General features: G+C 48.0%; 1 protein-coding gene across 2 annotated transcripts in view; it reads left to right on the top strand.

Moving 5' to 3' along the window:
- The first annotated feature begins 6,182 nt into the window (after window positions 1-6,182).
- The window catches only part of tspan15 (tetraspanin 15), a 294,434-nt gene continuing 278,796 nt past the window's right edge, over window positions 6,183-21,820 (top strand). For both annotated transcript variants that reach the window (XM_070876299.1, XM_070876297.1), the window contains exon 1: window positions 6,183-6,313. In XM_070876299.1, the coding sequence (XP_070732400.1) occupies window positions 6,218-6,313 (96 nt within the window). In that variant the 5' untranslated portion in view covers window positions 6,183-6,217. The remainder of the gene's footprint in view (window positions 6,314-21,820) is intronic.

Below are 21,820 nucleotides of genomic sequence, written 5' to 3'. Positions count from 1 at the left end.
ACATGGATCCTAGACCATGGTTTGCAGGGCCACGACCACAAACTTAGCGGTGCCTCTCTGGGTGCATTGCTCAGTTGAGAGCAAGTGTTGCACTGGCGCACGCATGACTCTAAATCTGAGTCGATGCCGGGCCACCACATCAATCTGGCTATGGCTTTCATCATTACTATGCTTGGGTGGGTGCTGTGTGGCGCGTATGAATGTTTCTCTGCCTTTCTTGGGCAAGACCATGCAATTACCCCACAAAAGACAGTCTGCCTATAAGGACATTTCATCTTTGTGCCTGTGAAACGGCTTAATCTCTTCCTGCATCTCCACTGGGACACTGGACCAGCTCCCATGGAGGACACAGCTTTTTGCCAGGGACAGTAAAGGATCCTGGCTGGTCCAGGTCCTGATCTGACGGGCTGTAACAGGTGACTTTTCGTTTTCGAATGCATCCATCACCATGAGCAAGTCTGCAGGCTGTGCCATTTCCACCCCGGTGGTGAGCAATAGTAGCCAACTGAGAGCATCAGCACAGTTCTCTGTGCCCGATCTGTGGCGGATTACATAGTTGTATGCCGACAGTGTAAGCGCCCATCTTTGGATGCGGGCAGAGGCATTGGTGTTAATTCCTTTGCTCTCTGGGAATTGCGATATGAGCGGCTTATGGTCAGTTTCTAGCTCAAACTTGAGACCAAACAAATACTGGTGCATTTTTTTCACCCCGTAAATGCACGCCAGAGTTTCTTTTTCAATCATGCTGCAGGCCCTTTTGGCCTTGTACAGACCCCTGGACGCATAGGCGACCGGTTGCAAAATCCCCGATTCGTTAACCTGTTGTAACACTCACCCGACCCCGCATGACAACGCATCGCAAGCTAGCACTAATCGTTTACATGGGTTATACAGGACAAGCAGTTTGTTTGAACACAACAGATTCCTGGCTTTCTCAAAGGCAGCCTCTTGTGAATTCCCCCATGCCCAGTCATCTCCCTTGCGTAGGTACACATGCAGGAGTTCTAGCAAGGTGCTTAACCTGGGTCGGAAATTACTGAAATAGTTGAGGAGTCCCAGAAACGACCGCAGCTCCGTCACGTTCTGTGGTCTCGGCGCGTTCTTGATGGCCTCCATCTTGGCGTCAGTGGGTCTGATGCCGTCTGCTGCCATTCTTCTTCCTAAGAACTCGACCTCTGGCGCCAGGAAAACACACTTCGAGCGTTTCAACCGTAGTCCCACGCGATCTAGCCGACTTAGAACCTCTTCCAGATTCTTCAAGTGTTCGATAGTGTCCCGACCTGTGACCAGTATGTCGTCCTGGAAAACCACGGTGCGTGGAACCGACTTTAGCAGGCTCTCCATGTTCCGTTGGAAAATTGCCGCGGCCGAACGAATCCCAAATGGGCTCCGGTTATAGATGAACAGACCTTTGTGCGTGTTGATGCAGGTGAGGCCTTTCGAAGATTCCTCTAGCTCCTGCGTTATGTAGGCCGAGGTCAGGTCCAACTTGGTGAACGTCTTTCCTCCAGCCAGGGTCGCAAATAGGTCGTCTGCCTTGGGTAGCGGGTACTGTTTCTATAGGAAGGGGGTACTGAATTTGCATGTTCAGCCATGAACTCATTGAATGGCGGTGCAGGCTAGAAGGGCCGAATGGCCTACTCCTGCACCTATTTTCTATGTTTCTATGTTTCTACTGGTCCTGTCGAGAAAAACGGTTAATCGTTACTTTATAGTCCCCACAAATTCTGACCGTGCCATCACCTTTGAGTACCGGGACAATCGGACTGGCCCACTCATTGAATTCCACCGGCGCGATGATGCCTTCTCGCCGCAGCCTGTCCAGCTCAATTTCCACTTTCTCTCGCATCATATATGGTACCACCCGTGCTTTGTGGTGGATGGGTCGTGTACCGGGAACCAAGTGGATCTGCACCTTCGCCCCTGAGAAACTTCCAATGCCTGGCTCGAACAACGATGGGAATCTGCTCAGAACCTGGGCACATGAGGCGTGGTCGACAGACAAAAGCGCTCGGATGTCGTCCCAGTTCCAGCCAGCTTCTGCCGAACAGTGTAGGATCATCTCCTGGTACAATCCATAGTGGGAGTTCATGCACTGCTCCATGATAGGAGACTTTTACTTCTGCGCAGCCAATTACAGGGATCAGCTCTTTGGTGTAAGTTCTTAGCTTGGTGAGAATGGGGCTGAGCTTGGGTTTCTGTGCCTTGTTGCACCACAGCCTGTCGAAGGCCTTTTTGCTCATTATAGACTGACTCACACCCGTGTCCAGTTCCATGGATACTGGAATTCCGTTCAGTTCAACTTTTAACATAATCGGTGGACATTTCGTGGTGAAGGTGTATACCCCGTACAATTCTGCCTCCTCAGTTCGAGTCTCTAGTTCAGCCTGATCCACCATTGATCGATTTTCCTCTGCAACGTGGCAGTTTGCAGCTCGCCTGCACATTCGCTGGAGGTGTCCCATTGTTCTGCAGCCGTTGCACGCATAGTGCTTGAAGCGGCATTGATGGGCCCGATGATCACCTCCACAACGCCAACAAGGTGTTAACTACCTCACATTAATGATGGCGGCCTCTGGGTCATCTGAGGTTGTGCAGCAGCCACGTGTACGTTCTGCCATGTATATTCCTGCTTGAAAATGATGTTACTTTGGGCACAGTACTGGCCGAAACCTCTTAATGCTGCAAAATTTGTTTGGTGTTATGGCTGGTGGACATAAATACCTGGGCTATCGTTATGGCTTTGCTCAGATTCGGTGTTTCAACAGTCAATAGTTTGCGAAGGATAACCTCATGGCCAATGCCAAGCACAAAAAAGTCTCTTAGCATTTGTTCAAGGAATCCATCGAATTCGCAATGTCCTGCAAGGCGCCTTAGTTCGGCGACGTAGTTCACCACTTCTTGGCCCTCCGACCGTAGAACCGATACCTTGCCATCAAAACGCTTTCCTTCAGATTTTGGTGCTCCCAGACCAACGTACACAATTCTTCATAGGATTTGTTTGTTGGTTTCACCAGAGCTAGAAGATTCTTCATGAGGCCATAGGTTGTTGCCCCACAGACGGTAAGGAGAATCGCCCTTCGTTTGGCAGCGTTCTCGTCCCCTTCCAGCTCGTTGGCCACGAAGTATTGGTCGAGTCTCTCCACGAAGGCCTCCCAATCGTCCCCTTCTGAGAATTTCTCCAGGATACCAACAGTTCTTTGCATTTTCGCGTGGTTGTTCGTTACCTCGTCGCCAATTATTATGCTCATAATAAAGGATGAAATGGAGTACTGTATGTAATGAGTATGTGTGACCTTAGCTCCTTTAATTGAAATCCAGAGTGCTGGTACAGCGTGGGAGGCCTGTTTATCTACGTGAGTCCCTTGGGACTCTAACAGGTAGGCCCTCTGGTGGTGGTGGTGTGGTTGCCAAGGGTTACATACATAACAGGAATATAATGTGGAGAAATGTGAAGTTATCCACTTTGGTAGGAAAAATAGAAAAGCAGAGTATTTTTTAAATTGTGAGAGATTGGGAAATGTTGGTGTTCAGAGGGACCTGGGTGTCCTTGTACATGAATCACTGAAAATTAACATGCAGGTACAGCAAGCAATTAGAAAAGCAAATGGTATGTTGGCCTTTATTACAAGAGGATTTGAGTATAAGAATAAAGACGTCCTAATGCAATTATATAGGGCTCTGGTGAGACCACACCTGGAGTTTTTTGAGGGAGTGCAATGAAGGTTCACCAGACTGATTCCTGGGGTGGGGGATTGTCCTATGAGGAGAGGTTGAGTAGACTAGGCCTACATTCTCTAGAATTTAAAAGAATAGGAGGTGATCTCATTGAAGCATGCAACATTACAGGGCTGGCCAGGGTAGACACAGGGAGGATGTTTCCCCTGGCTGGGGAGTCTAGAACCAGGGGTCACAGTCTCAGAATAAGGGGTCAGCCATTTAGGACTGAGATAAGGAGAAATTTCCTCTCAGAGTGATGAATCTTTGGAACTGTGTACCCCAAAAGGCTGTGGAGGCTCAATTGTTGAGTATACTCAAGATGGAGTTTGATAGATTTTTGGATATTAAGGGAATCAAGGGATATAGGGATAGTGCAAGAAAGTGGAGCTGAAGTTGAAGATCAGCCATGATCTTATTGAATGGTGGAGCAGGCTCAAGGGGCCGAATAGCCTACTCCTGCTCCTATTTCTTATGTTCTTAAAAACTCAATGATGAGTCTGTAGAAAAACAACACAAAAACATAGAGAGCAATGCATCAGCCAGTGCAGTTTATTATTGTTACAACTGAGTAGCTTGCTAGGCCATTTCAGATAGTTAAGAGTCAACCACATTGCAGTGGGAACATCAGCGGCAGGTCGGGGCCATAAAAGGAGCGGTGGCCAGGGAGCAGCGTGGAGGCATATCACTGCAAGGTACATCGCGAGCTGGTGCAGGAGGGCTGTGAAGAGTGGCGTCATCAAGATCCAGGTCGGTGATTGGAGTGTGGCCAGAAACAGCAGAAGCAACGAAATTGGGGCGGAGCGACGAGAGACTGTGGAGGGACGTGATCGGGGCCCAGGGGTGGCACGGGGGCCAGGTGCCAGGGGCAGCATGGACCAGCCCACACTACAATACATATGCACACTAGGTCTGTGCAGCAGAGCTGGTCTCCAGTTGTTTTGAGTAATCCTTGCCACTGGACCAAGACCTAGTTCTGTCAAGCCGGTGTGCAACGGCCACCCTACATTAAAAAAATGCACGCACAGGCATCTTCCACCCTTCAGGATGTAGTTTGGGTCCTTCATTGAAACACCTGTGAACTTGTCCTTTTTTTGGCGTGGAAGCAAGTCATCCTCGTTTCGAGGGACTGCCTATGATGATGATGACATTGCAGTGGATCTGTAGTCACATAGGCAGATTTATTTCATTAGTGAACCAGATGGATTTTTAACGACAATCCGATAGTTTCATGGTCACCATTACTGATACTAGTTTTTTATTCCAGATTTATTTAATTAATTGAATTTAAATTCCCCATTTGCTGTGGTGGGATTTGAACTTACGTGTCCGGATCATTAGTCCAGGCCTCTGGGTTACGTCGTCGTCATCATCATCATCATCATCATCATAGGCAGTCCTTCAGGGTCGAGGATGACTTGCTTCCACACTAAAAATGAGTACTCAGGTGACTGATGAACTCATTTTAAACGTTGGAAGATGCCTGAGCGTGAATTATTTTAATGTGGGGTGGCCGTTGCACACCAGCCACCACTCGGCTTGACGGAGCAAGGGGATCCAAGCTGACTGGAGACCAGGCTCTGCCGCATTTGCCAATATATACTCACAAACTCAAACATACTCCTACTGTTCTCCTTCCTTCCCACAGGACCTCTCTCGACATGGAATTCATAGTATGCATTGTGTGCCTCATGACCTCACATCTTCGCTATTGGCCCATGCTGCACCTTCCCTTGGTCTTGTCCACGCTGCTCCACCTGTGGGCTCCAACCTCTGTGCCTCGTCCGTCCTCTCCTCTCCTCTCTGCTTCCGATCTCCGGACCTCGTCGGTCCCGACTTTCGAACCTCGCCAGTCCCTCCCTCCACTCCTCCCTGATTCCGACATCCACTCCACGCCGCTTCCGACCTCCGTTCCTCGCCGCTTCCGACCTCCAGTAACATCACCACAATGCTACTGTAACCGCTTTTGTTTGCGGTGTTGTGATGTACTTTGGGCCTTCAAGTGTTGTATCCTGTCTTTCATTCCTTGCCACCCTTTTGCAGTCACGAATTCCTATAATCCTTTGCATATGGAATGGAATTTCGACTTTGTTGATTTTCTAAGATCAAAAATTTTTGCCACCCATTTGCCATCCCACTGATGGTTAGCGACGAAATCACGCCACATAAAAACATCTTTGTGTTTGATTAAAGCTGCTGTAATTTCACCTGTAGTTTAACGTTCCCACCTCACCAGTCTCACTTTTTGAGTAAGAGGAATGCAGCATTGCAGCTGGGGGGCGCTTGACTTCGTTGGGAGGCGGTGCTTTTGGTGTATCTTCTGCTTTTGATTGGCAGCTGCAATGACAGTCGCAGATACCCGACTTGCTGATTGGTGAATGAGCGCCAGGGGGCGGGTTGGAGATGCCGGGCGGTGCCACGAGCAGGTGCGCCGGAAACGGATTATTTTCAAAATTCATCTCTCGGGGTTCTCGGCGAAAGTAAACAACTGACCGCCGGGATGGGGGAGCGCGCGCCAGGGCCGCACAACCACTGCAAGCGCTTCAACTACATCTGCCTCAAATTCGCTCTCGTCACATACGCCACCATCTTCTGGGTAAGTGTCAAGTAGCACAGGGAGAATCAACTGCAGCGAGATAAAAGTTTACTGCGTGTGTGTGTGTGGTGAGAGCAACTCGTAATGAAAGTGCCCCAGACCTGGCACCGGCCGAGAGTTCCAGACCTGGCACACAGAGTTCCAGACCGAGAGCCCCAGACCTGGCACAGACCGAGAGCCCCGGACCGAGAGCCCCAGACCTGGCACCGGCCGAGAGCCCCGGACCTGGCACCGGCCGAGAGCCCCAGGCCGAGAGCCCCAGACCTGGCACCGGCCAAGAGTTCCAGACCTGGCACACACAGAGAGTTCCAGACTGAGAGCCCCAGACCTGGCACCGGCCGAGAGTTCCAGACCTGGCACACACCGAGAGCCCCAGACCTGGCACAGACCGAGAGCCCCGGACCGAGAGCCCCAGACCTGGCACCGGCCGAGAGCCCCGGACCTGGCACCGGCCGAGAGCCCCAGGCCGAGAGCCCCAGACCTGGCACCGGCCAAGAGTTCCAGACCTGGCACACACAGAGAGTTCCAGACTGAGAGCCCCGGACCTGGCACCGGCCGAGAGTTCCAGACCTGGCACACACCGAGAGCCCCGGACCGAGAGCCCCAGACCTGGCACAGACCGAGAGCCCCAGACCTGGCACAGACCGAGAGCCCCGGACCGAGAGCCCCAGACCTGGCACCGGCCGAGAGCCCCGGACCTGGCACCGGCCGAGAGCCCCAGGCCGAGAGCCCCAGACCTGGCACCGGCCAAGAGTTCCAGACCTGGCACACACAGAGAGTTCCAGACTGAGAGCCCCAGACCTGGCACCGGCCGAGAGTTCCAGACCTGGCACACACCGAGAGCCCCAGACCGAGAGCCCCAGACCTGGCACCGGCCGAGAGCCCCGGGCCGAGAGCCCCGGACCTGGCACCGGCCGAGAGCCCCAGGCCGAGAGCCCCGGACCTGGCACCGGCCGAGAGCCCCAGGCCGAGAGCCCCGGACCTGGCACTGGCCGAGAGCCCCGGACCTGGCACAGGCCGAGAGCCCCGGACCTGGCACAGGCCGAGAGCCCCGGACCTGGCACAGGCCGAGAGCCCCGGATCATGCATAGGCCGAGAGCCCCGGACCTGGCACCGGCCGAGAGCCCCGGACCTGGCACCGGCCGAGAGCCCCGGACCTGGCACTGGCAGCGGATCCCAGACCTAGCAATGAGAGCCACAGATCTGGCACTGAGTTTTAGACCTGGCACTGACCGAGAGCCTCAGCCAGACCTGGCGCTGACTGAGAGCCCCAGACCTGGCAATGAGTGTCCCATACACCCCAGACACCACAAGCATGATTGAGAGTCCCTGACATGGCACTGAAAGCCCTGATACTGCTAACCCTGGACATGGCACCCAGTATCCTGACACTAATAGTCTTGTACAGGGCACCTAGTGCCCTGGCCCTAATAGCCTTGGCATAATGGCCCTTGACATCACACCTAGGGCCTTAGCACTGAAATTTGGCACAGTGAGCCTTGTACATGGCAGTAATAGCAATGGACCTGACATCAAATATTCCAGCACTGATAGCCTTGAACCTGACTGATACCTGAATTTTGAACCAAAAGCCCTAGTGCTGGCACACAATCCCTGGACCTAGCATTGAGAGTCTGGATCTGGCTCTAATTGCCCTGCCTTGTGGCTGGACTGAAATATATCGGTGTTGCAAAAAGATTTAGGAGTCCAAAACTGGACAGATAAGAAAAAAAGAACTTGCATTTATTTTGCACTTTTCATAACTTCAGGATGTCCCAAAGTGCTTCACAGCCAATGAATTACTTTTGAAGTATAGTCACTGTGGTAATGTAGGAAACGCAGCAACCAAATTGCACACAGCAGGGTCCCACAAACAGTAATGACATAAGTGACCAGATGATCAATTTTTAGTAATCATGGTTCAGGACTAAATGTTTACCATGTCATGGGATCTTTTATGTCCATTGGAGAAGGCACATCTTATCAGAAAGAAAGAAAGACTTGCATTTATATAGCGCCTTTCACAACCTCAAATGCCCCAAAGAGCTTTACAGCCAATTAAGTACTTTTGAAATGTAGTTATTGTTCTAATGTGGGAAACACGGCAGCCAATTTGCACACTGCAAGCTCCCCAAAACAGCAGTGTGATAATGACTAGATAATCTGTTTTAGTGATGTTGGTTGAGGGTTAAATATTGGCCTGGACACCAGGAAGAACGCCCTGCTCTTTAAATAGTTTCATGGGATATTTTACGTCCACCTGAGAAGGCAGACGGGGCCTCGGTTTAATGACTTATCCGAAAGACAGCACCTCCGACAGTACAGCACTCCCTCTCAACTGCACTGGAGTGTCGGCCTAGATTATGTGTTCCAGTCTCTGGATTAGGGCGTGAACCCAAGACTGTCTGATTCGGAGGTGGAAGTGCTAATACTGAGACAAGCCTGATAGATGATACAGTGTTTGTAGGGTGAGTGTCACCAGAGATGGCAGAATAGGCATGGACTACCTGTTGATGTGACACTGGGTGACGTTTGGAGCAGAGGGAATCTGAGGCGATATTGCCCTCCATGAACTCCTGGGCAACAGTGCCTGCTTTGGGGCGTAGTGACTCTGAGTTAATATTGACCACTATGGGATATACTGACTGTTGTCAAAAGTTCCTTCTTTGGGGCGCAGGGACTCTTCAGATTATAGTGTCACTCTGGTGATGGTGCAGTAGAGCTGAGTTTCAGTATATCTCGCAGGATATAAAGATGCTGGGAGTGACCGTGCTCTCCCATGAAGTATAGAGACATTAAGGTGACAGACATTCCGCCGCCCCGCCCCTTGCCCAGCTACACAAACACACACAGGGCTTACCCTTGGGTGATGCACCCCTTTCCCTGGTAAAGGCTGGGGACCTGGGATGCCTTGATGATTGTGTCCTTTCCAGTTGGACATCGAGTTGCTGGTTTGATACAGCCACTATGGGTGTAGAGATACGAGGGTCACAGTATGCCCTACAATTTAAAGAAATTGAAAGAAAGAAAGACATTTATACATAGCGCCATTCATGACCTCAGGATGTTTCAAAGCTCTTTACAGCGAATGAAGTACTTTTTGAAGTGTAGTCACTTGTGATGTAGGAAATGGCGGCAGCCAATTTGGGCACAGCAAGTTCATACAAACAGCAATGTGATAATGACCAGATAATCTGTTTTTGTGATGTTGATTGAGGGATAAATAATTGGACTGGATACTGGGGATAACTCCCCTGCTCCTCTTCAAAATAGTGCCATGGGATCATTTACGTTCACCTCAGAATGCAGACAGGGCCTCGGTTTAGCATCTCATCCAAAAGACGGCACCTCTGACAGTGCAGCACTCCCTCAGTTCTACACAGGAGTCTCAGCCTAGATTTATGTGCTCAGTTCTCTGGAATGGGACTTGAACCCACAACCTCTGACTCAGGCGAGAGTGCTCCCAACTGAGCCACTGCTGATTGGATAAGCTTGCTTTATAGGCTGCAGAAATCTACCATTAACTGAATTCAATCTCTTGTTGAAACCTGGAGACAACGGTGCTCTTGTACTCCGTGGACATAGATAATAATGCTTTGTGCTATAGAGACTTGGGCATACTGCGTTTGTGTCTCAAAGATTTGGTGTCCTTTTGATTATAAAGGCCTTGGTCAGTTGGGTGCTGATATTTGTGGAAACCCATCATTGTGACTGAGTCTCCAAGTCAAACTATAATTTACGGAGTACATACTTTCTTTTTGAACGTGATGGCACCTCCCAAATCCCCGCCCATCTTTCCTGCAACTCCATGTTTAAACCCCTCCAATCAAGTTTCCGACCCCACCACAGCACTGAAATCGCCCTTATCAAAGTCACAAATGACATCCTATGTGCTGTGACTGCGGTAAACTATCTCTCCTCATCCTTCTCTACCTGCCTGCAACCCTTGAGACGGTTAACCACACTGTCCTCTTCCAATGCCTCTCTTCCGTTGTCTAGCTGGGTGGGACTGCCCTTGCCTGGTTCCAATCCTATCTATTCAGTCGGAGCCAATGGCTTATCTAGGATCTATCCTTGGCCCCCTCCTATTTCTCATCTAAATGCTGCCCCTTAATGACATCATCCCAAATTACAACGTCAGGTTCCACATATATGCTGACAACACCCAGCTCTACCTCACCATCACCTTTTTTGTCTTCACGAAGGAAGACACAAATAACCTTCCGGAAATACTAGGGGACCAAGGGAAGGAGGAACTCCTTTATTAGTCAGGAAATTGTGTTAGGGAAATTGATGGGATTGAAGGCCGATAAATCCCCAGGGCCTGATAGTCTGCATCCCAGAGTACTTAAGGAAGTGGCCCTAGAAATAGTGGATGCATTGTTGGTCATTTTCCAACATTCTATAGACTCTGGATTGGAGGGTAGCTAATGTAACCCCACTTTTTAAAAAAGGAAGAAGCGAGAAAACAGGGAATTATAGACCGGTTAGCCTGACGTTGGTGATGGGGAAAATGTTGGAATCAATTATTAAAGATGTAATAGCAGCGCATTTGGAAAGCAGTGACAGGATCGGTCCAAGTCAGCATGGATTTATGAAAGGGAAATCATGCTTGACAAATCTTCTAAAATTTTTTGAGGATGTAACTAGTAGAGTGGACAAGGGAGAACCAGTGGATGTGGTGTATTTGGACCTTCAAAAGGCTTTTGACAAGGACCCACACAAGAGATTAGTGTGCAAAATTAAAGCACATGGTATTGGGGGTAATGTATTGACGTGGATAGAGAACTGGTTGGCAGACAGGAAACAAAGAGTAGGAATAAACGGGTCCTTTTCAGAATGGCAGACCATGACTAGTGGGGTACCGCAAGGTTCAGTGCTGGGCCCCCAGCTATTTACAATATAGATTAATGATATAGACGAAGGAATTGAATGTAATATTTCCAAGTTTGCAGATGACGCTAAGCTGGGTGGCAGTGTGAGCTGTGATGAGGATGCTAAGAGGCTGCAGGGTGACTTGGAGAGGTTAGGTGACTGGGCAAATGCATGGCAGATGCAATATAATGTAGATAAATGTGAGGTTATCCACTTTGGTGACAAAAACAGGAAGGCAGAATATTATCTGAATGGTGACAGATTAGGAAAAGGGGAGGTGCAACGAGACCTGGGTGTCATGGTACATCAGTCATTGAAAGTTGGCATGCAGGCACAGCAGGCGGTGAAGAAGGCAAATGGCATGTTGGCCTTCATAGTGAGAGGATTTGAGTATAGGAGCAGGGCGGTCTTACTGCAGTTGTACAGGGCCTTGGTGAGGCCACACCTTGAATATTGTGTACAGTTTTGGTCTCCTAATTGAAGGAAGGACATTCTTGCTATTGAGGGAGTGTAGCAAAGGTTCACCAGACTGATTCCCGGGATGGCGGGACTGACATATGAAGAAAGTCTTGATTGGCTAGGCTTGCATTCACTGGAATTTAGAAGAATGAGAGGGGATCTCATAGAAACATGTAAAATTCTGACAGCTTAGATGCAGGAAGAACCGATGTTGGGGAAGTCCAAAACCAGGGGTCACAGTCTGAGGATAAGGGGTAAGCCATTTAGGACCGAGATGAGGAGAAACTTCTTCACTCAGAGAATTGTGAACCTGTGGAATTCTCTGCCACAGAAAGTTGTTGAGGCCAATTTGTTTGATATATTCAAAAGGGAGTTAGATGTGGACCTTACGGCTAAAGGGATCAGGGGTATGGAGAGAAATCAGGAATGGAGGGGTACTGAAGTTGCATGATCTGCCATGATCATATTGAATGGTGGTGCAGACTCAAAGGGCCGAATGGCCTCCTCCTGCAACTATTTTCTATGTTACTTGATCCCGCTACTGCCTCTGATTTGTCACGTTGCTTGTCCGACATTTAGCATTGGATGAATAGAAATGTCCTCCAATTAAATATTGGAAAGACTGAAGCCATTGTCTTTTGTCCCCGCCACAAACTCTGTTCCCTAGCCAGCGACTCCATCCCTCATCCCGGAGACTGCCTGAGGCTGAACTAGACTGTTCGCAACCTCAGCTCTATCCACATATCCACTACAATTATTTAGACCGCCTACTACCATCTCCGTAACATTGCTCGTCTCCGCCCCTGCCTCAGCTCATCTGCTGCTGAAATCCTCATTTATGCCTTTGCTACCTCCCACTTTGCACTCTCTGTAAACTTGAGTTCTGCTGCCCATATCCTAACTTGTACCAAGTTCCGTTTGCCCATTACCCCTGTGTTTGCTGAACTATATTGGCACCCAGTCTGGCAATGCCTCAAATTTAAAATTCTCATCCTTGTTTTCAAATCTCTCCATGGTGTCATCCATCCATATCTCTGTAACCTTCTCCAGCCCTACAAATCCGAGATCTCTGCGCTCATCCAATTCTGGCCTCTTGCGCATCCCCAATTTTCATCACTCCACCATTATGTGTTTTTCCTGCCTAAAGCTGTCTGCCTCTCCTCCTTTAAGGCACTGTTACAACCTACCTCTTTGACCAAGCTTTTGGTCATCTGTCCTAATATTCTTTAGTGGTTTGGTGTCCCATTTTGTTTGATAGTGCTCACGTTGAAGCACCTTGGGACTTTTACTACATTAAAGGCGCTATATAAATAGACGTTTTTGTTGCAGGGCGACACCTCATTAAGCCTCGGTAGCTAAGGCACAAGTTGGCTTTGAGACTCCCAGTGTAGGGGCATTGCTGTAGTTTAAGAAAACATTTCTCAGGATATGGGTGTTGCTGGCAAGGCTGGCATTTATTGCCTATGCTTGGTTGCCCTAAGCAATTGTCTTCAAATGCTGAAGTCTGTGTGGTGTCAACATGATTTTATGAAAGGGAAATCGTGTTTGACAATTTTAGTAGAGTTCTTTGAGGATGTAACGAGCAGGGTGGATAAAGTGGAACCAGTAGATGTAGTGTATTCAGATTCCAGAAGGCATTCGATAAGGAGCCACATAAAAGGTTACTGCAAAAGATAAGAGCTCACTGGGTTGGGGATAATATATTAGCATGGGTCGAGATTTGGCTAATTAACAGAAAACAAAGAGTCAGGATAATGAGTCATTTTCAGATTGGCAAACTAACTAATGGGGTGCCACAGGGATCAGTTCTGGGGCCTCAACTATTTACAATCTATATTAATGACTTGGATGAAGGGAGCGAGTGTACTGTAGCCAAATTTTCTGATGATACAAAGATAGGTACAAAAGCAAGTTGTGAGGAGGACTCAAAGAATCTGCAAAGGGATATAGATAAGTTAAGTGAGTGGGCAAAAATTTGGCAGATGGAGTATAATGTGGGAAAATGTGAGGTTATCTATTTGGTAAGCAGAATAAAAAAGCAAATTATTATTTAAATGGAGAGAGACTACAAAATGCTGTGGTACAAGGGGATCTGAGGTCCTCGTACATGAAATACAAAGTTAGCATGCATGTACAGCAAGTAATTAGGAAGGCAAATGGAATGTTGGCCTTTATTGCAAGGGGGATGGAGTATAAAAGTAGGGATGTCTTGCTACAACTGTAGGTGAGACCACACCTGGAATACTGTGTACAGTTTTGGACTCCTTATTTAAGGAGGGATATACTTGCATTGGAGACATTCAGAGAAGGTTCACGAGGTTGATTCCTGAGATGAAGGGGTTGTCTTGTGAAGAAAGGTTGAGCAGGTTGGGCAGATACTCATTGGAACAATGAGAGGTGATCTTATTGAAACATATAAGATTCTGAGGGGGCTCGACAGGGTAGATGCAGAGAGAATGTTTCCCCTCATGGGGGAATTTAGAACTAGGGGGCATAGTTTCAGAATAAGGGGTTGCCCATTTGAAATGGAGATGAGGAGGAATTTCTTCTCTCCGACGGTCGTGAATCTGAATTCTCCACCCCAGAGAGCTGTGGAGGCTGGGTCATTGATTATATTTAAGATGGAGATAGATAGATTTTTGAACTGCAGGGGAGTCAAGGGTTATGGGGAGCGAGCAGGAAAATGGAGTTGGGGCCAAGATCAGATCAGCCATGATCTTATTGAATGGCGGAGCAGGCTCAAGGGCCCAAATGGCCTACTCCTGCTCCTATTTCTTATGTTCTCATGGTGAAAGTACTTCCACAAAGCTGTTAGGCAGGGAGTTCCAAGATTTTGCCCCAGTGAAGATGAAGGAATGGTCATATATTTCCAACTCAGGGTGGTGTGTGACTTGGAGGTGGTGGTGTGTGACTTGGAGGTGATGGTGTTCCCATGCACCTGCGGCCCTTGCCCCTCTAGGTGGTGGTGAGTTTGGGATGTGCTGCTGAAGAAGCTTTGTTGAGTTGCTTTAGTGCACCCAGTAGATAGTACACACTGGTGGATGGGGTGTCAATCAAACGGCTTGTTTTGTCCTGGATAGTGTCAAGGTTCTTGAGTGTCGTTGGAGCTGCACGCATCCGGAGAAGTAGATAGTATTCCATTACAGTCCTGACTTGTGCCCTGTTGGTGATGAAAAGGCTTTGGGAATCAGGACGTGAGCCACTCGTCACAGAATACTCAGCCTCTAGTAGTCATGGCATTTACGTGGCTGGTCCAGTTGAGTTTTTGGTCAATGGTGACCCTCAGGATGTTGATGGTGGGGGATTTGGTGATGATAATGCCATTAAATGACTTGGCTCCTTGTTGGAGTTGATCTTTTCTTGGCAGTTGTGTGATGCAAATGTTACTTGACAGTTATGAGCCCAAGCCTGCATATTGCTCAGGTCTTGCTGCATGTGAGCGTGAAATGCTTCATTAGCTGAGGAATTGCAAATGGAGCTGAGCACTGCAATCACTTCTAACCTTATGATGGAGAGATTATCATTGATGAAGCTACTGAAGATAGTTGGGCCTCGGACACTGCCCTGAGAAACTCCTGCAACAATTTACTGGGGCTGAAATGCATGACATTCAACAACCACAACCGTCATTCTCTGTGCCAGGTGTGACTCCAACCACTGGAGATTTTTCCCCTGATCCTCATTGACCAGTATTACTGGGGTTCCTTGGTGCCACACTCGAATTCTGCCTTGATGTAGAGAGCAGTCACTTTCACTTTGCCTGGAAGATTTGTGACTTCGAGGGGAACTTGAAGGATCTCTAGTCCTTGGTGCTAGAGGTCGCAGAGGAGGGAGGTGAGTTGCAGTGCATCCTGCAGATTATACTGCAGTTACAGTGCAGCTGTGATGGAGGGAGTCCAGTCGCAGGGACACCAGTCAAGCAAGCTGCTGTCGTGTATCTAGGACTATTCGACCCATTAGGGCATTGATTTACAGGGTGCTGAATGAAAACTCCCAGCCCTGAATGACAAATCTATACCTCCAGTCCCCATCAATGAGAGAAGACAACTTGGTTAATCAACAACATCGTTCTGGGATACTGCAGACCTGCTTGGTTCAGATATTGAATTACTCTGTCTGCTTTTGAGGTTCAATTTGATTACAAACTTCCATAACCAGTCTGTTGATCATTAGGCAACTGACAAATGTGTGCTCGAACTCTAAACAGGCAAAAAGCTGGCAGCAGGAACTCCTCCTGGACAGCATGGGAACATAAGAACATAAGAAATAGGAGCATAAGTAGGCCATTTGGCCCCTCGAGCCTGCTCCGCCATTCGATAAGATCATGGCTGATCTGATCCTGGCCTCAACTCCACTTCCCACCCACTCCCCATAACCCTTGACTCCCTTATTCAAAAATCTGTCTATCTCTACTTTAGCTTCAATGACCCTGTGATAGTTGGAACTGGTGCTCTCCACTCTCCCGTCCTGCGACAGTTGGAATTGGTGCTCTCCACTCTCTGGCCCCAAGTTTCCACATGATTTGCTCCTGATTTTTAGGAGCAACTGGTGGAGAACGGACTATCTTAGAAATTGCAATTCTCCACATTTTTTTTTCTGCAGTTCTAGTCAGTTAGAACAGTTTCATTTTGGAACAGAATTTTTTCTTCAAAAGGGGGGGTGTCCGGCCACTGACGCCTGATTTCAAAGTTTCCACAGTGAAAACTTACTTCAAACTAACTTAGAATGGAGCAATTGAAGATTTTTGTAGGCCTGAAAAAACCTTGTCTACACATTAAAAAATCAGGCGCAGGTTACAAATTAGACGTCCGGAACGAGGTGGGGGGGGGAAGGGAAGTCATTAAATTCTACAATAAATCCTTATTTATACTTATACAAATATTATACAAATAAATCCAACCTGAATAAAAATTTATAAGCAAAGAAAAGATTAAATAAACCATCTTCCTACCTGTGTGAAAGTGCTTCAGGCAGTGAGAAGGCTGCAGGAAGCCTCAGAAGTTGAGGCAGCCGTTTCCCGACGGCGGGGGGCCGGGGGGGGGGGGGGTGCGGGGAAGGCCGTCGGGAAACGGCTGCCTCAACTTCTGAGGCTTCCTGCAGCCTTCTCACTGCTGCAAGAAGCCTCAGTACTGATCATGGAAGGGCAATGTGCTTTTATTAAAAAATGTTAAAAAATTAAACAGCTACAAAGAACTACAAAAATGGCCGAGTGCCAATGTTTCCTTCACACTGCATGTGCGCGAATGCTCCAACGTACACGCGCAGGGTTGCCGGCACGAAAAAAACTAATTTAAATGGTACCCGCCCCCTCCCTCTTACAAAATAGGTGCGAGTGGTAGGCTCCGCCCCCCTGGGTGCCGCGCCAAGCTGCCATGGAGCTGCAAAGCGCTCGAGAATAGCGCGTTTTTTTTCAGGCACCGTTTTCGGAGGGGCGCCCGTTTTGTAGCGTGTGGAAACTTGGGGCCTCTGTCCTGTGACAGTTGGAACTGGTGCTCTCCACTCTCTGTCCTGTGACAGTTTGAACTGATGCTCTCCACTCTCTCTCCTGTGACAGTTGGAACTGATGCTCTCCACTCTCTCGTCCTGTGACAGTTGGAACTGATGCTCTCCACTCTCTCGTCCTGTGACAGTTTGAACTGATGCTCTCCACTCTCTCGTCCTGTGACAGTTTGAACTGATGCTCTCCACTCTCTCGTCCTGTGACAGTTTGAACTGATGCTCTCCACTCTCTCGTCCTGTGACAGTTTGAACTGATGCTCTCCACTCTCTCTCCTGTGACAGTTGGAACTGATGCTCTCCACTCTCTCTCCTGTGACAGTTGGAACTGATGCTCTCCACTCTCTCGTCCTGTGACAGTTTGAACTGATGCTCTCCACTCTCTGTCCTGTGACAGTTGGAACTGGTGCTCTCCACTCTCTGTCCTGTGACAGTTTGAGCTGGTGCTCTCCACCCTCTGTCCTGTGACAGTTGGAACTGGTGCTCTCCACTCTCTGTCCTGTGACAGTTTGAACTGGTGCTCTCCACTCTCTGTCCTGTGACAGTTTGAACTGGTGCTCTCCACTCTCCTGTCCTGTGACAGTTTGAACTGGTGCTCTCCACTCTCTGTCCTGTGACAGTTTTGAACTGGTGCTCTCCACTCTCTGTCCTGTGACAGTTTGAACTGGTGCTCTCCACTCTCTGTCCTGTGACAGTTTGAACTGGTGCTCTCCACTCTCCTGTCCTGTGACAGTTTGAACTGGTGCTCTCCACTCTCCTGTCCTGTGACAGTTGGAACTGGTACTCTCCACTCTCCTGTCCTGTGACAGTTTGAACTGGTGCTCTCCACTCTCCTGTCCTGTGACAGTTTGAACTGGTGCTCTCCACTCTCTGTCCTGTGACAGTTTTGAACTGGTGCTCTCCACTCTCTGTCCTGTGACAGTTTGAACTGGTGCTCTCCACTCTCTGTCCTGTGACAGTTTGAACTGGTGCTCTCCACTCTCTCTCCTGTGACAGTTTGAACTGGTGCTCTCCACTCTCTGTCCTGTGACAGTTTGAACTGGTGCTCTCCACTCTCTCTCCTGTGACAGTTTGAACTGGTGCTCTCCACTCTCTGTCCTGTGACAGTTTTGAACTGATGCTCTCCACTCTCTCTCCTGCGACAGTTGGAACTGGTACTCTCCACTCTCCTGTCCTGTGACAGTTTGAGCTGGTGCTCTCCACTCTCTCTCCTGTGACAGTTTTGAACTGGTGCTCTCCACTCTCCTGTCCTGTGACAGTTGGAACTGGTGCTCTCCACTCTCCCGTCCTGTGACAGTTGGAACTGGTGCTCTCCAATCTCCTGTGACAGTTGGAACTGGTGCTCTCCACTCTCCCATTGGTGTAGGAGGGAGGGCTTTAGTTTCCTGAACAATTGGGACCGCTTCTGGGTAGGTGGGACCTGCACAAGTCGGACAAGTTACACCTCAACAGAGACGGGACCAATGTTCTCGCGGGTGGTTTTGATAGTATGGTTGGGAGGGCTTTAAAATAGCTTGGCAGGGGGATAGGAACCCAGGAGAGGGCTCTGAGCTAGTTAGGGTGGGTGAGAGCTCAGATGAACAGAACCCCAAGAAAGAATGCAAAAGGCAGGAGGCAACAGAGCAGAGTAGCACTGGGGTAAGTGTAAACCACAAGGTGATAGGAAGGGACAATATGTATGAATATAAAGTGGCTGCAGGAGGGGTCAAAACTAAAAATCATGGTTTTAAAAACTAGTATTAAAACACTCTACCTAAACGCACACAGCATTCGAAACAAAGTAAATGAGTTGACGGCACAAATCATTACAAATGGGTATGTTTTGGTGGCCATTACTGAAACGTGGTTGCAGGGTGGCCAAGACTGGGAATTAAACATACAGGGGTATCTGACAATTTGGAAAGATAGACAAGAGGGGAAGGGAGGTGGGGTAGCTCTGTTAATGAAGGATGATATCAGGGCAGTTGTGAGAGACGATATTGGCTCTAATGAACAAAATGTTGCATCATTGTGGGTGAAGATTGGAGATAGTAAGGGGAAAAAGTAACTGGTGGGCGTAGTTTATAGGTCCCCAAATAATAACTTCATGGTGGGGCGGACAATAATCGGGAATAATGGAGGCATGTGAAAGAGGAACGGCAGTAATCATGGGGGATTTTAACCTACATATCGATTGGTCAAATCAAATCGCACGGGGTAGCCTTGAGGAGGAATTCATAGAATGCATACGGGATTGTTTCTGTGAACAGTATGTTACAGAACCTACAAGGGAGCAAGCTATCTTAGATCTGGTCCTGTGTAATGAGGCAGGAATAATAAATGATCTAGTAAAAGATACTCTCGGAATGAGTGATCACAGTATGGTTGAATTTGTAATACAGATTGAGGGTGAGGAAGTAGTGTTTCAAATGAGCGTACTATGCTGAAACAAAGGGGACTACAGTGGGATGAGGGCCGAATTGGCTAAAGTAGACTGGGAACACAGATTAAACGGCGGCACAATTGAGGAACAGTGAAGGACTTTTAAGGAGCTCTTTCATAGTGCTCAACAAAAATATATTCCAGTGAAAAAGAAGGGCGGTAAGAGAAGGGATAACCAGCCGTGGATAACCAAGGAAATAAAGGAGAGTATCAAATTAAAAACCAATGCGTATAAGGTGGCCAAGGTTAGTGGGAAACTAGAAGATTGGGAAAATTTTAAACAACAGCAAAGAATGACTAAGAAAGCAATAAAGAAAGGAAAGATAGATTACGAAAGTAAACTTGCGCAAAACATAAAAACAGATAGTAAAAGCTTTTACAGATTATATAAAACGGAAAAGAGTGACTAAAGTAAATGTTGGTCCCTTAGAAGATGAGAAGGGGGATTTAAAAATAGGAAATGTGGAAATGGCTGAGACCTTAAACAATTATTTTGCTTCGGTCTTCACAGTGGAAGACACAAAAACCATGCCAAAAATTGCTGGTCACGGGAATGTGGGAAGGGAGACCCTTGAGATAATCACTATCACTAGGGAGGTAGTGCTGGACAGGCTAATGGGACTGAAGGTATACAAGTCCCCTGGTCCTGATGAAATGCATCCCAGGGTATTAAAAGAGATGGCGGAAGTTTATAGCAGATGCATTCGTTATAATCTACCAAAATTCTCTGGACTCTGGGGAGGTACCATCGGATTGGAAAGCAGCTAATGTAACGCCTCTGTTTAAAAACGGGGGCAGACAAAAAGCAGGTAACTATAGGCCGGTTAGTTTAACAGCTTCAAGCATTTTCCCCACTACAGATATCATTAAGGAAGAAATAGCGGGACATCTAGATAGGAATAGTGCAATCAAGCAGACACAACATGGATTCATGAAGAGGAAATCATGTTTAACTAATTTACTGGAATTCTTTGAGGATATAACGAGCATGGTGGATAGAGGTGTACCGATGGATGTGGTGTATTTAGATTTCCAAAAGGCATTCAATAAGGTGCCACACAAAAGGTTACTGCAGAAGATAAAGGTACGCGGAGTCAGAGGAAATGTATTAGCATGGATAGAGAATTGGCTGGCTGGCGGAAAGCAGAGAGTCAGGATAAATGGGTCCTTTTCGGTTGGAAATCGGTGGTTAGTGGTATGCCGCAGGGATCGGTGCTGGAACCACAACTGTTTACAATATATATAGATGACCTGGAAGAGGGGACAGAGTGTAGTGTAACAAAATTTACAAATGACACAAAGATTAGTGGGAAAGCGGGTTGTGTGGAGGACACAGAGAGGCTGCAAAGAGATTTAGATAGGTTAAGCGAATGGGCTAAGGTTTGGCAGATGGAATACAATGTCGGAAAGTGTGAGGTCATCTACCTTGGGGAAAAAAAACAAAAAAAGGGAATATTATTTGAATGGGGAGAAATTACAACATGCTGCGGTGCAGAGGGACCTGGGGGTCCTTGTGCATGAATTCTAAAAAGTTAGTTTGCAGGTGCAGCAGGTAATCATGAAGGCGAATGGAATGTTGGCCTTCATTGCAAGAGGGATGGAGTACAAAAGCAGGGAGGTCCTTCTGCAACTGTATAGGGTATTGGTGAGGCCGCACCTGGAGTACTGCGTGCAGTTTTGGTCGCCTTACTTAAGGAAGGATATACTGGCTTTGGAGGGGGTACAGAGACGATTCACTCGGCTGATTCCGGAGATGAGGGGGTTACCTTATGATGATAGATTGAGTAGTCTGGGTCTTTACTCGTTGGAGTTCAGAAGGATGAGGGGTGATCTTATAGAAACATTTAAAATAATGAAAGGGATAGACAAGCTAGAGGCGGAGAGGTTGTTTCCACTGGTCAGGGAGACTAGAACCAGGGGGCACAGCCTCAAAATAAGGGGGAGCCAATTTAAAATCGAGTTGAGAAGGAATTTCTTCTCCCAGAGGGTTGTGAATCTGTGGAATTCTCTGCCCAAGGAAGCAGTTGAGGTTAGCTCATTGAATGTATTCAAGTCACAGATAGATAGATTTTTAACTAATAAGGGAATTAAGGGTTATGGGGAGTGGGCGGGTAAGTGGAGCTGAGTCCACGGCCAGATCAGCCATGATCTTGTTGAATGGCGGAGCAGGCTCGAGGGGCTAGATGGCTTACTCCTGTTCCTAATTCTTATGTTCTTATGTACCTTTGTAATTGCCTTTATTTAAGTTCAGGACAC

The sequence above is a fragment of the Pristiophorus japonicus genome, chromosome 3 (genome assembly GCF_044704955.1).
Source record: "Pristiophorus japonicus isolate sPriJap1 chromosome 3, sPriJap1.hap1, whole genome shotgun sequence".
NCBI lineage: Eukaryota > Metazoa > Chordata > Chondrichthyes > Pristiophoridae > Pristiophorus > Pristiophorus japonicus.
Note: the sequence above shows the minus strand (reverse complement) of the source record. Positions and strands in the feature narration are given on the sequence as shown.